Source organism: Gavia stellata, chromosome 1, assembly GCF_030936135.1.
Source record: "Gavia stellata isolate bGavSte3 chromosome 1, bGavSte3.hap2, whole genome shotgun sequence".
Taxonomy (NCBI): Eukaryota; Metazoa; Chordata; class Aves; order Gaviiformes; family Gaviidae; genus Gavia; species Gavia stellata.
In genome coordinates, this window is record NC_082594.1 from 23,246,207 (window position 1) to 23,262,393 (window position 16,187).

The window sequence follows — 16,187 nt, forward strand, 5'->3', positions numbered from 1 at the left end:
CAGAGCAATCATATTCACTGTTGGATTTGTTCCAGTGAATACAAACAAGTAGCTTAGCCCAGAAAGCGTACTCAGATGAGTAGTGCAAGTAACTTCAGCAGCAGGATCCAGCTCGCATTTAAGTAATCCTTAGAGGGAAGTTACCTATTGTAAAGAGGCTGGTGCATTCTCTGCCCAGGTCATTAACTGCACAGCACCATATATAAGTTTGAAATAATTCATGTTGTGCCTTCTGTATGCCACCTATTTCCCCAGTGTCTTCATGCATTTTATCAGGGCAACTGCAATTACAAGCACAATTATTCATTGACTCATTTGGTTAACTTCAAGCAAATAAATCTGATAAATCTCCAAGCCATGACAATATGCAAACAATAGTGGGAAAACTGGATCTTACATAGCTGAATAAAAAGGAACTAGGAAAGGTGAAGATAAGAAAATAAAAATCTCACAGCCTAGGCAGAAATATGAGCTGAAATGACCTGAATATACTCAAACTGGCTCATAGACAGGTAATGCTGTGGCTAAAATCTGGACAAGAGTGAAATCATAGAGGCTGAGCTTTCACACCACATCTCTGAATTCCTGGCGGTGGGAGCTGCTGCAAATCCAGTGGCCATTATGAGAGCCAGATCCCAAACTGCCACGCTGCAGAGAAAGGCATTATTCCCGCTGTTAATAAAATCAACTTTGTATGTTAATAGAATGGAAAAAAAATCATTTAGCTTGGAAAATTATCATTCCTTGTAACATCTTCCCAGCTCTAATGCATTCACATTTCAAAAAAATGTGAAAAACTAGAGCGAAACGAGATACCTTTGATTTGCTCTGGTGACATCAAAATAGTAGATTCTGGAACAACTTTTTCCAAGCCAAGAGCTGAAAGTTTCCAAAAGAGCACAATAGTCAAAATTTCTAAGAAAAATATGCTGCAGCACTCCAAAAGTGGATCATGCAAACACAGGTTTTCAACCAGCACGTGGGTGTGCAATCCAGCAGAGCCCGTCTCCAAAAATTCTGACACAAAACCTATTCTTCAGTTATCTCCCCAGCTTGCTAGGCACAGCAAGCAGCACAAAGCCTCCTCCCTCTTCTTCAGAAGATGGTAAACTTTCAGTCTAGAGATTCAACATGCATATCAACATACACCGTACCTCTTTTCAGGTGTTTTGCAAAATATCCACTCCATAGAGGGCTGGGGGTAGCTCTTAGATATGCACTCGATAGCATCTGATTTGTCCCTTTTCCTGAAATAGGGTTTGCCTGGTTTTGCTGTTAAAAAGCATGCAAATATTTAGGAATGCTGAAATCATTTTGAAACAGTGTTTTGCTCATTTCATAGTACGTGAAGTGACAAAGCTGTAATTTGTTTCAGGAGGTTTCAACACTGAGGGAATAGAAAATTATTCTGCCCTGGGGATATTGTGGGTCGGTCTCACAATCTTTTCAGCCTTGATTGCTAAATGCACAGCTTCCCCGTATCAAAGACCTGCCTCTATACGCCAGAGGATAATCCTGAGACTGATACCGAAAGGTGTTAATTTGCTGTGGTTGCTATTCATTTCACTGGGCAGGAGCACAGATGCCTTTCGAAATCGCATCCCAAGCCCATGGCCTTTGTTGGAGTATCTGTTGACACTACAAAGTCTCTACACAAAATGGGATCGTTGCACACTACTCAGTCAGATCAGATACAAGATGGAAAAACAACGGGTGATAATGACTTCTGATAACCAGCAGACTTCTCTATCCTACATCTGCAACCCAGGGGGAAAAGGTTCCTAGACAACTCCCACCCCCCTAAACCTGTCAGGTGCAGATTTTGACTAAGCACAAAAATTTAAAATATTAAAACTGCTAAAAGGTTTGACTCAGAATGAAAAGCACCGAGTCTGCTTTTAGGTCATCTTACAATGAAATTACAGCTTCCACACAGAAGAGTGACATTTTCTTTAGTCATACTTCCATGCCTGCAAGGTGACATGCTAAGGTGAAACTAACACTTCTGACTTTTTAATTTCTTTCTTCATTTAGCTCTTATAAGCTGGGCCTAGAAGGTTTTTTTCACATAGAGATTCACATCTCAGTTGAAGGGTTCACATCTAGCCTGGAGGATTTTATGAGAGAAGTAATTATGATATTAGATTCACAGGAGCAAAAAGAATGTGATCCAAGCAACTGATATGGAAAAGATCTTTATCGAAACTGTTTCGAACTACTCTTGCTTGCATGTGTAATAATGTTTTTTACCTCTAAAGCCTAATTGATACAGTAGAGAAGGTAATTTTTAATTAAAGATTTAATAACCTGTCCTCTGAATGAAGCTGTTAAAATTATAATTGAGACATGCAATAGGCCTTCAAATAAAACAAGAAGAGACTGGAGGTGACACTTCTGACACCCGAGAGAGAAAAAATCAAACAGAAGAAATACTTTAAAAACAAATAAAGAAGGAATAAAAAATGTTGATTAGTCACAGTTTATTAAAAGCAAGACAAGTAATGATGTGTGTTATTAAACCTGTCTCTAGAAGGCTTTGGTCCTAATTTTGCCAGTCTTAGCTGTTTGGATTGATGTTTTGCTTTCTTTTCTTTGAAATTTCTTTTACACTTTTTAATTTTATCTTTAAATTTGACCCTTTCCAGGCAAAATAATACGGTATTTCTCTTCTGTTAAAAAAAAAAAAAATCACGTCAACGTGGGTCTTTTTGGTTTTTTAGATGTTCTTGGACATCCCTACTTAGAAACAGAAGCAAGCTCAAACTTTGTTGCAGCAGTTGCCTTTGCATCAGAGTTGTCTTTTGTGTGGTCCTTGAGAAAATTCCATCATCAAATCTCCTCCCACTGTGAGCCTTTCAAAAAAGTCACACCTCGCACGTGCTCTGTCACGAGCATTTAACAGCAGTTAAAATTTCAGCTTCGCCGGCACCCTTATGCTGACCAGCTGCAGTACTGATGTGTTTTACCCTAAAACCCAATAAACAAGTAAAGGCTGGCACTGAGAAGAGGACCTTGTCTTTCCCCTTCCCTCAGTGGTGCCTCTTGCCGCCCACAGAATTGCGAAAGGAAAAGCTGTGTGAGAAGTGCAGAGACCCAGCGGCAGGTGCAGGCGGAGAACTGGCAGAGGGGAACAAGGCGTGACTTTGGAGTGCCAGAGACCAGAATATAAAAGGGACATCCTGATCTGGTCCAGATAACAGCCCAGCAGGCAACACCAAGAATAAATAGATTAAGATGCAAGCAAACAAATCTAGCCCACGAGCTTTGAGAGCATGCAAACCGTCACCTTCCATTTGTCCCTCTTGGCACAGAGGGGAATCTCTTATAGGGGAGAAGAGGGCTGCCATGCATTTACATCTTTATTTGTTCATTTGCATGGTTTATTGACTAGCAAAAGCTGACTCTCACACAGTCTGTGGTTCTGACTTCAGTCTCTGAAGACAGCCCCAAGTCCTATGCAAATCTACAAGATACTTGAAATGCAGCACGCGAGAGCTTCATTGCTTTGACTGAACTTGATCCTCTCCCCTTGAACCTATTAATGGAGTGACCCCTTTCTTCTGGGCTATACTTACTTCGGATGAGAACAGGCACAACTACTGTGTAATTGCCAGTTTTACTTATGACTGAGAGGGTGTATTTTCCAGCTTCTGTTTCTTTTATTTGGGAAAAAGCCAAAGATGTAACATATCTATAAAATGGAAAATAAAGCTGTATTTGTTATCTAGAAGGTGATATGCGGCAGACACAATAAAATGTTAGCTCTTTAGCTCTTGCAAAAACCCCTCAGAGATACTAGTATTCATTATTTATATAGTGCCCTTCAACCTGAAGTGATTTCATTATGTATCTTCCTACACAAGCAGCACGTAGGAACTTATAACCACAGGTACCCAAGCACATGCTTAACACCAAGCATCGGGAAGGGTGGACTTCCTGAGCTTAGGACAGCTGGGGAGGTCCACAGGGAAATGCTTTACCTACAGTGCCATCCTACATGTTTTGCAGGGGGAGGCAATAATCCAGCCTCAGGTTGAGAATGAGGCTGCTGTTGCTGGTGCTCTTCCTCATCTGCAGCGTGACCCCATCAAGTCATATAATTCTCCATGGCTCAGTTTCTTTGTCTATAAAATCATGGTATTTGCCTCATATGAGCACTGCAAAGCTCAAATTGATCAATGTCAGAAAGTCCCTGGAGACCCCCATCCATGATGCTATACAAATTAAAAGAATGAGCTGATTTCAAACTCTTCTTGGTTTTAAGACTTATATGTGTATAGGTGTCTAGATGACAATCAGCAATATGCTGCCAGGTGACAACAGTTAAGAAAGACTAGAAGATTGTAAAAGATAATGCATAACATGAAATTAAACGCAAACACAGTCACAGAAGATATTCCATCTGCATGCTAAAAGAAATGATCTCTTAAAGGTTCTTTGATCCAGTACATCCCTTGACTTACCGATTCTCTGAGTCCAATGAAGGTTTACAAGCTTTGCTCTCTTTAAAGAGCCAAAAGCATGAAATGATCTCTGAAATGTTCATTATCACTCTTAATTCAATATCTTCAAACACATTGACCTCCACATTTTTAGTTGGTTCATAGATGTTCTCTGTTCCTTGAGAATTCAAATAACACCCAACATCTTCCAAAATGTTAGAAATCTGCAATGCAAGAGGACAGATTGTTATGATTTATTAGCTATTAGCTTTATTTGGGTTTTTTTTTTTTTGCATTCAAGTATTTTTAAAGGATGATCTTCTGGAAAAGCTTCCATAAATTAACAACGCCTCGTAATACCCAAATACAAATTGTACTGAAATAATACCTTCACAATACCTTCGTTTTGTTTGGTTTTGTTTTGGTTTGGGTTTTTTTTTCATTTCTACTGTTGAACTTATTCATAAATATGTTGAATTCTACTGCATGAGGAAACATTATAGGATTCCTGTTGATTAGTTAATTCAGTTCTCTAGACAGACAACACAGAACAATTTTAGCCAGAAACGGTAATTTCCCTTAGTGATATAGGCTATTCTTTACTCTCATTTTTGTTTCCTTTCGTGTGGAACCATAGGAAGACAGAGAACTATCATACAAACTTTCTGTTTGTGACCTCAAGGCAAAGGCAGGGCCAGAATGTTTTTTTTTTTTTGCATCCCACTGCTTGTCATTGCAGCATCTGGCTAGACTGCTCCTCAACTCCTTGGAGGCTTTACTAGGTAGAGAACATTTGGGCTGGGTGTATTCACACCTTTCATTTCCTCACCATTGCATACAGCTAAAGGAGAATCGCAAACAGAAAGCGAATATTCCACAGTCATTCTGAAAGCCACCCACAAATTAATGAGTCTCTAAGCTTAGCTGCAGCAAAGGGCGGCAAGTAAATACTCCATGTGAAGAGTAGCCCTAAATGTCTCCCTTACTCTGGTGGGTGAAACTTATTCGGTGTAAGTTTATGAAAGGACAGTTCATTGCATTCCCCACCCCACACTGAGCTTTGCCAGTTGGTTCTTCTCATTCCTTGCTCCTTCTTTATTTCTTCCCTTGATCTGAGAAGTATCTAGAGATAACAGCCATATTCTGCTTTGTCTGATATGAGGACAGCACAGCTTTGACTGGTATACCTTCATTTATTATGCAAATTATTGATTTAGGTGTCCAGGAATGAAGAAGATTTCATGAGATTGTCTTGAAAACAGAATTCTCAGGAAATATTTTAATTGTAGGTCTTAGCTTCTTTATAATTTAGTTGCACCACCTCTGCCATTTCAAGACTTGGAGTCAGAAGAGAAGAAAAAAATTCCATGTTTGATTCCCTATCCAGCTTTGGCGTCTCAGTCAAAGTTTAGACGAGGCAGGGATTTATGGGCTTTGGTGGTGGGAATAGAAGGCGGTGCAGCTTTCCCATCAGTCCCAGCAGCCGTGGCACACACACACGGTGGCAGGTGTTCAGCTGTGGCTGTGTCTGGCCACTGTTTCACATCACAGCCTTGTCAATCCCCTTAGGGGCACATAGCTTTTTACATTGATACAATTCCAGCAACATTCAGCAATATTCAGACATGTTGATGTGAGACAGTATCAAAGCAGCAATTAAAAAAAACAGTTTTAGAGAAAACTAGTGCTTATCTATTTATAGCTTCAAAGTATGAATTGTGATGCGTATTTCCCTCTAACCTTCTGTAGTCATATTTGGCCTAACCCTGGTTATTTTGACTGTGACTTCCCCACAGCCTAAAGGTTTAGGGTGTTGTAAGCTTCTGAGAAGGTATTTCTGGAATGGACAGGAATATTTTATAAGCAAGTCCTTCTCTGTTAGATCACCTTAGGAGATACCGATGCCTCTGGTGTTCCTGAACCTTCACCATTCTGGCTGATAAACACACACATAATCTCAGATGTATTTTGATTCGTTGCAGAAGTGAAAGTAACTGCTGTCATAACAAGAACTGTAAAATAAAAATAGAAAACAAATGTAATCATGTCTGTCTCTCTGGTCAGGGATAATAATTTTAATAAAAATAAAATACAGCAAAATTGTAGAAAGATTACATCTTTTTTTTTTAAAAAGGCAAAAGGAATATACAGATATATCATGTGCATTTGCAAACTCTGCATTTGTGTATTGGAAGTGAGTGAAAGCACTATTCAGAGAAACTTTAAAAAGCACAGATACATCATACATTATAAGTATGCCCCATAATATCACAGAAAATATCTAAAGACAAAAGCCTCTATGTGTTATGGAGGCTCCTTCAGAAACCATGTTACAAAACACAGGCTCCCTCTTGCAGCTCTTTTCTGCATCAGTGTCTCTGAAAGGGCCCTGCAGCACCAAACCCTGCAGCCACAGGCCAGCATTTGCCCATCATGAGCTGGAGGATGATAATGCACCATCCCTCCCACTGGCACTAAGGAGATGTCCAGGGCAGAAATAGTGCCCAAGCACTCCTCACTCCTGCTTAGAGCAATGGCAAAATAAAGTCCTCCAACTTGCAAAAGCAAAACAAAGTCCTCCAACTTGCCTTTAAAAGCCCACACTCAGCTCACCCAAGGGCTCAAGATCTAGTCCTCCCTTTCCCTTCTCTCCAGGACAGGCTGTATTTGGCCTGACATACTGGACACTCTCCTGAGCCTTCCTGGTGTGTGGATTTGTGCACCCCAGCAGCTTGCAAGAGAGGTCCAGGTTAGATGCTTCTTCCCTTGAGCTGCCATTCACAGCCTTGTGCTCTTCCCCTTCTGTGAAGCAAAGAAGGCAGCAATTCCCACTATTTTGAGGAAAGCAGATGAAGAAAGTGGAGGGCAAGGAAGAGTAAGCCCATGGCTTTCTCCTGCCTTCTCCTTCCTCCATACCTCCCCAGTTCCGTCACGCCCCGGGAGCCGATACAGCCAGGGCAGCTCACTTGCCAGCTCCCAGCCCTGGCAGGAGTAACAAATGTCATTCTCCTTATGCATAAGGAGCAGTGTGGGAAAGCTTCTGGTGCCTCAAAGGCATCATCTCTCCAGAATGCTTCATATGAGCCTTTCTGCAGGGACTGCAGCTTGAAAAGTTGCCTTTTATCCTTAAAGGAGTTATATAGTAACCATGCCCCCACTGTTGCACATAAACAAGAAAAACAGAAGTAAGAATGCACAATTGGCAGGGTGAAACGTGTCTGATTTCCATTAAGTCCCTAAAGCCAGCTCTCAACAGTACAAATAAGCACTGAATCATAAAATAACATCTTTCTCCTGGCGACCTGGACAATTTCTACCCTCGGGTCTTGTTTTTTTGCTTTTCTTTTTTTCCCCCCCTCAGCTCCTGAGATGGTTGGACATAAAGCAAGGTGCAGAGTTGAAAGGAGGAAAAAAGGTAAATATATCAGGAAGCATTTGAGGGATGAAAGTAATGAGACTCTTTCTGCTGGTGATGGAGGGAGCAAAACTGGAAGAATGAAGAAACGAGTAAGAGTTGCTGCCATCTCCTCTTTGACATTTGTGCCTCCTGGAGCTGCCTGAAATGTAAGCTAGCCACACTTTGATGACCTCTTCTCAGCCCTCTTGGCAAATGTGGCTTAAGACTGAGCCCTCATTCAGGCACCTAACATACACATCATTTTGAGTGCCACCTTTCCACAGTATACACAGGGAACGGTCTGCTTTTGTAGACCTCTGAGGAAGATCCTGTCCGTCTGTCTGTGATCCCTAAGAAAGGTGAACAGGACTTCTTTGTGGAGACATGTATCTCCCTCCATTGGCTATAAAGATAATGTTAGCAATTTTTGAGACAGTGAGTGTCAGAGGGCAGCTGTAAGGCAGGTATGCGCTAGGTTATCTATACCAAGCATGCTGAATTCCTCCCCACTGATGCAACCTAGGTTTCCACCCTTCCCACCTGAAAATACAGCCTCAAAAGTTCAATTCATTTGGCCTGCTGAGCATTCCCTTGCTTCAGCTTTCTAATCTGCAAATAGTTTTAGCTTCTGATTGTACAAGCCAAGCCAATTTATCCCTGGCATTACTCCACCTCTCTCATATTGCCTTATTAGCAGGATGCCTAATGCTGCAGTAGGAAAGGGAAAGATGTATTTAAACACCAACAGGGAAAAGATTTGCAGCCAAAAGTTAGGCAGAAGCAGGCAGATGTAATAACCAGACTGTGAGCAAGACATGCAAACAGGTGTCTGATGAGCTGGAACTGCATCTGTAAAGGATTGTATGTGGGAGTATATGCTGGAAGAGCGAGTAGTGAGACCCTCATGTATAAGAGAAAATGGGACTTCTTGACCTGTTAACTGCTATAGTTTGTCACTGCTGTCCTCTACCTTTATTCCTCTGAAATCCAGGAAGGTTTTTAGGATAAGGAAGGATATTTTGAACCTGAGATGGTTCCAGCTGCTTTACCGCGAGAAAAAATGCGTAATGTGATGGTCAGAAGTATATTACGACATGGAGTGGCCAAAACTTGTGTAGGTCTTAGAGAAATACATTACATTGACAAAATAGAAAATGAGAGCATGAATGAGCCTTTCAGAAGAAGCAGAATCAAGAAAAGAAATACTGGGAAAATGGTAATGCTCTGATTCACTGTCTTGATCTTTCATCTTCCAGCTGGCCTGTTCAGGGACTGCTGTTGTGGTCTGCATGTCAGTCATCCTCCCGAAAGCCCAAAGTAAGAACTGCAGAGACTGAAAGCACTGGGTAAGGAACATAAAATATGTAGCATGCATAATTATATTGTGTATTGCTGAGCTGTAGTGAAGCTGGAATGGAAATAATTTGCTGCCTCTGAATAATGTTTGTTTATGCCTGCTTTCCATCCTCATTATCTTTTTATAGGTTATACAAAAATAAATGCAGTAGGAGAAATCTTGTTCTCGTTGAAGTCAGACAAACCTCTAGTTGCCATAAACTGAGCCAGGATTTCATCAAGATGTGGAGGGACATACATGGGGAATGCCAGCACAAGTCAAAAAGTGGGCTTACATGTTACAGTGCTGAGAAGAAAGGCCTGAATCTACTGGAGAGATATAAATCCAAGAAGCTATGTTTAAGCTACTTCAGCTATCAGATGGTTCACCTGATGGAACTGCTTACAAAATTTTATTTTCAAATGGGGGATGACTAGAGTAGCCTTTGGAAAACTGGGAAAGCCACTCCAAAATGTGTTGAAAGTCTGAGTTTATCAGGAGAATAGCTGAGGAACTGGAGCACTGTGAAGGATGAAGAGAAAACCTTTCTCTTTGTACCAAGGGATGCATCTTGTGTGTGTTTGTGTTCAGCTCAGGGCGCTTAGTATTTTACATAGCAGTCAGGACTTTCCTAGACATAGAACAGTCTTCCATTCTGCTTTACAGCTCAGGAGACTTACATAAAACAAACTATGTTTTGCTTCTTATTTGGCTTCTGACTGTTTTCTCTGGGTCAGACTCTTTGGATCAACTTTTCAAAATTTTCTTCCTGATCAGGGAAGGTAGAAGGACCATTTTTCCAGAAAAGCTATAGTTCTCCCACAGTCATGTGCTGCCAGAAACAAATCTGTAAAAGTGGTGACATGGATGAGCCTAATACGCATGCATTAACTCTTAAAAACTGCACACCTTTGCATGTGGCTGCCTTTTTCTCAAATCACCCCCAAAGTGATGGATCCTATATTTACTCAATATAAACATGATAAAAATCAGAGGGAGGCAGGATAGGTCAAAAGAACTGATCTTAAATTAATTCCTTTTACTCATATGTTATTTATCTCCCATCAAACCTAGCTCTTCTTGTTCCTCATCTTTTAGCACACCTTCCTTCCTTGGTGTCTTCACCCTTTCAGCTTAAACCAACTTCCAAAAAAAATGCAACCTGTGAGTTCATTCTCACGTGATAATGGGGCCAGAGGTGTTGCTCTGTGTTGCAGAATAGTAACTGTGTTAGAACAAGGTTTAACAAGCAAGGTGGGTGACAAGATGTCTCTGTTGCAGCTCATGCTAATTGTGACTAGTTGTTGTAACACTGATGGGGTATGTCTAGGTCAGGACCAGTCATTTATCTGGTCTTAACAGTTAATTACAACAAACATCATGTGAACTGATTTAATTATTTACAGTGATGGTCAAGCATGATTGAGATTTGAGATGGAAAAAAATGCCTATAGAGTGTGGTAGCTCTTCCGGAGGGTTTAGTGGAAGGGAACCAAGAATACCAAGAATCTCTAGAGCTGAATCACTGAGCAGGAAAAGAGTGAGAAGAGGGGAGTAGGGGAGGCTGTGCGGTTTCGGGAAGTGCTTGATTAGGCTCTGTGTACTGAGTCAAAAACTAATAATGAGAAATGACACTGATATTATATAGCGTCCTGGAATGCTGCTGTCACCTGCCAGTCTTGTTTGCCATTGCCTGCAACCCCCCACCTGGATTATTTGTCCACCTGGATCGGCTCCGCGCCCCCCGTTTTTACCACCTGAAGCCGTTCAGGGTGTGGCATTACACGTTGTTTCTTCCCGGGGCTCTTCTGCCCGCGAGAGGAGCCCCCGTGCAGAGGGACCGAGCGCTGCGAACACCAACGCACCGGCGGGGAGGCCGCCCGGGGAGGGGGCAGGCGGCGGCCGCCAGGGGGAGCTGCCGCCCCGCGGAGCCGCGCGCAGCCCCGCCGCCCGCCCGCGGGCGCCCGCGGCTCGGTGCTCCGCCGAGCCGGCGATAGGCAGCAGAGGCAGCGGCCCTTTCAAGTGCAGGGGTATTTTCCCGGCTGGTAACTAACTCGACCAGTTCGGCTCCTGCTTGCTTGCGAAGGAGCTGCCCCGCATTTTTTTATTCTGAGGAAATGAAACGTGAAAGGGGGGACGAGTGGCTGGAAAGCTCCCCCGCAGAAAAGGACCTGGGGGTGTTGATTGACAGCCGGCTGAAGATGAGCCAGCAGTGTGCCCAGGTGGCCAAGAAGGCCAACGGCATCCTGGCTTGTATCAGAAACAGAGTGGCCAGCAGGAGTAGGGAGGTGATCGTGCCCCTGTACTCGGCGCTGGTGAGGCCGCACCTCGAATCCTGTGTTCAGTTTTGGGCCCCTCACTACAAGAAGGACATTGAGGTGCTGGAGCACGTCCAGAGAAGGGCGACGAAGCTGGTGAGGGGTCTGGAGCACAAGTCTGATGAGGAGCGGCTGAGGGAGCTGGGGTTGTTCAGTCTGGAGAAGAGGAGGCTGAGGGGAGACCTCATCGCTCTCTACAACTACCTGAAAGGGGGTTGCAGAGAGGTGGGTGTTGGTCTCTTCTCCCAAGTGACTAGTGACAGGACAAGAGGAAATGGCCTCAAGTTGTGCCAGGGGAGGTTCAGGCTGGATATTAGGAAAAAGTTCTTTACTGAAAGAGTAGTGAAACATTGGAATAGGCTGCCCAGGGAGGTGGTGGAGTCACCCTCCCTGGAGGTATTCAAAGAGCGTGTGGATGTGGCATTGTGGGATGTGGCTTGATGGGCATGGTGCTGTGTGGTGTTGGTGGGTTGGTTTTTGGTGTGTTGTGTGTTTTTTTTGGTTGTGTGGGGTTTTTTGTTTGTTTTTTTTTTTTTTTTTTTTTAGGTTGGACTTGATGATCTTACAGGTCTTTTCCAACCTTAGTGATTCTGTGATTCTGTGAAAATCCTTGTCAATTCTTTCATACAGTAATTAAATCTTTGATGACAGATAATGGATTTTTTTTCTTCTTTTCTTCCACAGGGTCTCCAGCAAACATTTTCTGATTTTCTATTAAAAGACAGAAAGCTTAAAAATACTGACCCTTTCCGGGGAGATCCCACGGCCATCCTTGCATGGCTCAGATAGGATTCTGACTCAGTACTATCATTTTGAAAAAAATTTTTAAAAAAAGGTATTTTTTGCACAAGAACACTCACGCATATACAGTAAAAGCTTCCTACTCAGCAGAACTTCTTCAAATAACTTGTGCCCCTCTTTATGATAGTGGTCTCAAAAGCGTTTCTTTTGCAGAGATACTAAACCAGAACTTGTTGTCACAGTAAATAACCATTTCTAATTCATCCAGTGCCAGTGCCAGCAAAGGGTTCTGCGGCTTGATAACTTATCCACTTCATGTCAGCTTCTGTAGTGAAACTACTTCTAGGCCTCTGCCTAAGAAGTTCACTTCCCTAGTCCTTCCAAATTTAATCTATGCCTGAATCGAAAAGATCTCCTTTCAGCGTATGAGAAAGAAGAAGCTTGCTCAGTCTGTCTCAGGAACATCACTGCCAAGACCCGCCTACTCCAACATAATTTGCCATGTGCAGCAGGGAAGACTCTGTCCACAAATGAATTTTCTGTATTTTTCATTTTCCTCATCTTTGCCTCAACCTCCATTTTCAGGTCCCAGATCAAAACAGCTGCAAGGAATTAATTCTTTCACCTTTTTTTACATATCTAATGACATGGCCATAATTTCCAAGAATTTGTTCTCTGTCTTGTTATGTCCTAACATATTTTTGGTACAGATTTCAACAAACTTCATCTTTTGGATAAAATTATGCTAGTACCTTTCTTCTTAGAGGAGGACAGTCAGCAGCCCTGCCTATGGCTCATCACAGCCAGCTTATAACTTACATAGAGATTTTAAGACAGAATAATTGAGATGGCTGAAGATTTCCATCAGGAATCACACTGGGGATGTATTTTACACTCCTCTGTCACAGAATCAAACAAAACCTTCTCCAACAGAACAAGTAGCTGGGAGTCAGCAGGACTACTCCTGCTTTTTTACTGATTGCTTACAGATAAGTTTGCTTCATGCCTTGCGTAGTAAAAGTAAGCTAATGATGACATGAAGCGCAGGCACATTCTTCACAGGATACTATTACATATCCAACTTGTTTGGCTTCTTTTGCCATTGACTTTATCGCAGACTGATGGCTAGATAACGCTCTGTGATTCATATTGTGATTTCAGCATTCATTTAAGCCAGGATGAATAACAATCCAGTTTGACTTATTTATACATTTCTATAATTTTTTAGACTTTCTAATCATATACCTGAGAACATGAGACTTGCTCTTCCTTCGGGAATGAGTTGCTGTTAGTGAGGGATTGTGTATGTTTATGAGCAGCCCAACTCCTTTTGCTGCTGCAGGCTTCTTTGCTAAATACCAACTGACCCAAGCACTGTGTTGCTCCTTAATTTATAGATTTGCTTTGAAATCACTTTTTTGATTTCACAGTCTGTGCCAGTAACTCATGGTTTTTATCTGAAAAAAACCCCATTATCTCTTTAGCACAAAGCAAATGCTGAAGGCTGAAGCAAGCAAGACATTTAGCTTTGTTTTATCTCTCTGTCCTGCCTCTTCTGTTTTTTGTTTACCTGGGCTTGGGAGAGGAAGGACTGCAGGGTTGTATTCAAACCCTTATTTGCCTTTCATTTCACTAAGATAACTTCCCATCTACCTTCCCTGTGAGTCTGAGATAAAGGCACCGCTCAAACAGCTGAACTGTTATTTTGCTTGTTATTATTAATTTTGTCTGCTTTGCATGGGACCAGCTGAATGAATGACAGCCCTTCCACAGGTCCCCTAGACTGTGATCCCACGATGACTTCTCTGCTCAGGCTGGAGCTCACAAGGAGCTCACTGAAATCCCTGCTGCTCTACCCACAGTTTGTGCCGTTCCAGCCACTTGTGATCCAGTTTACAAAGAATAACCGGGACTGCTGAGGACACCCCTTTTTTGGGAAGTGGCTGAAAAGTGGCTGAAAAAGCAGTGAACCTCAGCTACTATGGCAACCTCCCTTTCTGAGGAAGAGCCTACATTGTGGCTGGTTCTTCTTCTGCTTCTCACCCACATCTTCTGTCCTCTCAGGGGAGCTGCTTCTTGGCTCCCACATCACCCAGACCTTTCCACTCCACTAAGGGCGGTGAACAATGCTGTCCTGGGATGCATTAGGAGTATTGCCAGCAGGTCGAGGTCCTTCCCCTGTGCTCAGCACTGGTGAGGCCACACCTGGAGTGCTGTGTCCAGTCTGGGCTCCTCAGTACAAGAGAGACAGGGACATAATGGAGAGAGTCCAATGAAGGGCCACAAAAATGACTAAGGGACTGGAGCATTTATCCTGTGAGGAAAGGCTGAAAGAGCTGGGACAGTTCAGCCTGGAGAAGAGAAGGCTTGGGGAATCTCACCCATGCACACAAATACGTGAAGGGAGGGTGCAAAGAGGATGGAGCCAGGCTGTTTTCAATGGTGCCCAGTGACAGGACCAGAGGCAACGGGCACAAACTTTTTCACCATGTGGGTGACCGAGCACTGGCACAGGTTGCCCAGAAGGTGGTCTCCATCCTTGGAGATATTCAAAAGCCATCTGGACAGGGTCCTGGGCAGGACCAGGGCTCTAGGTTGCCCTGCTTGAGCAAGGAGTCTGGACCAGATGACCTCCAGAGGTCTCCTCCCACCTCAACCCCTCCGTGATTCTGTGAACAAAGGGGTAATTCTGTGGGTAAAGAAGCGCTGGTGTGATGCTACCACAGGAGTCTCTCACTAATCAGAAAGTGGCATTGGGCTGTCCTTGTTCTTGACTGTCCTCTAGAGGATGTTTGCTCAGGGGATGGCACGTTTGTGCCATTAAAAAGCTGGATAGACAACCCTGAAGTAAAGCAAACAGATACATCTCATCTAATGACATTAGTAAGTTTGCTTTAACTACTTTTTTTTTTTTTAAACTGCTCTATGTTTAAGTACTCCAGTCTCATTACCTGACACGCTCTAGCACTTCTACTGACACTAGTGGAATTACTGACTTCTTGCAAGCAAGGGCTACTTTATGTAAGTACCTAGAGGTAAAGGTATGAGATTCCTGGCACCTCATCAACAAGGAGAAAAGGATCTGCCCAAAAGAGAAATGAAAACAGAGGATGGCTGATAATGAAATGATACTACTTGTCATCCTAGTCTTGCAGAACTTCCCTTTTAAATTAAAACAACGGTTTTCACAACTGACTATAGTATATTGTCCTTCCTTTCCTGGAAAAGGGGGTGAGGAGGGAACACAGAAGGCCTGAACTGTGGGGAAGAATGGACAGAATGAGAGAGAGCGGGACAGAACGGTTTTGCTACAAAATATGGAAAGATAAAAATGAATCCAAGGTATTTGATAAAAATGGTAGTTGGTATTTAGTACCAAATTTGGTAAAAATGAACAAAAAATAAATACTAGTTGTTCTTGTTTGTCTCATTATGAGGTTAGGGTTAAAAAAAAATTGCAATACCCAAGCAGCTGTACAAATGTAAAATCCAACATACTCCTTAAAGAGCATATTGTAACAATAAAACACTTTTCAAACTAGCCCTTGTATCTCACCCATTAGTAATCTTATCTACACAATTAAGCCTAGACTACAAAGAAAGGAGTAAACAATGTCTTACTTTTACAACAGTAACAGAGCTAAATGTCCAGGCGATAAGCTAGCTTTTCTGTTTACCCTGTTCAGTTTTTCCAGCAGTTTTTAAGGAAACACCTTAGAAAAATCAGGGAGCCATTCTTTCCTTTGGATGAGAAATAGGCACACAACATTTATCCAGCTATCTGTCTAGCTTTGTTCTCATCTTATCTCTCATGAAATATCGAGGAGAAAAGAAGAGCCTATCCTTCAAACACACCAGCAATTTTTAAGGTATTATCTGTGTTTGAAGGGTTACAGATTTCTTAAGAAAGCATTTTGCATCACGTTTCAGTTTAGAGTCCTATAGCATCTTCT

The 16,187-nt window shown here is 42.5% G+C and overlaps 1 protein-coding gene across 1 annotated transcript in view; it reads right to left on the reverse strand.

Annotated features, from left to right (window-relative positions):
• FLT3 (fms related receptor tyrosine kinase 3) overlaps positions 1–9,435 on the reverse strand; it is a 32,202-nt gene extending 22,767 nt beyond the window's left edge. The window contains exons 1-6 of the mRNA XM_059825857.1: positions 9,381–9,435; positions 6,330–6,454; positions 4,464–4,666; positions 3,576–3,691; positions 1,155–1,272; positions 145–281 (exon numbers count right to left, since the gene is read on the reverse strand). Coding sequence (XP_059681840.1) covers positions 145–281; positions 1,155–1,272; positions 3,576–3,691; positions 4,464–4,666; positions 6,330–6,454; positions 9,381–9,435 — 754 coding nt within the window. The remainder of the gene's footprint in view (positions 1–144; positions 282–1,154; positions 1,273–3,575; positions 3,692–4,463; positions 4,667–6,329; positions 6,455–9,380) is intronic.
• Positions 9,436–16,187: the final 6,752 nt, after the last annotated feature.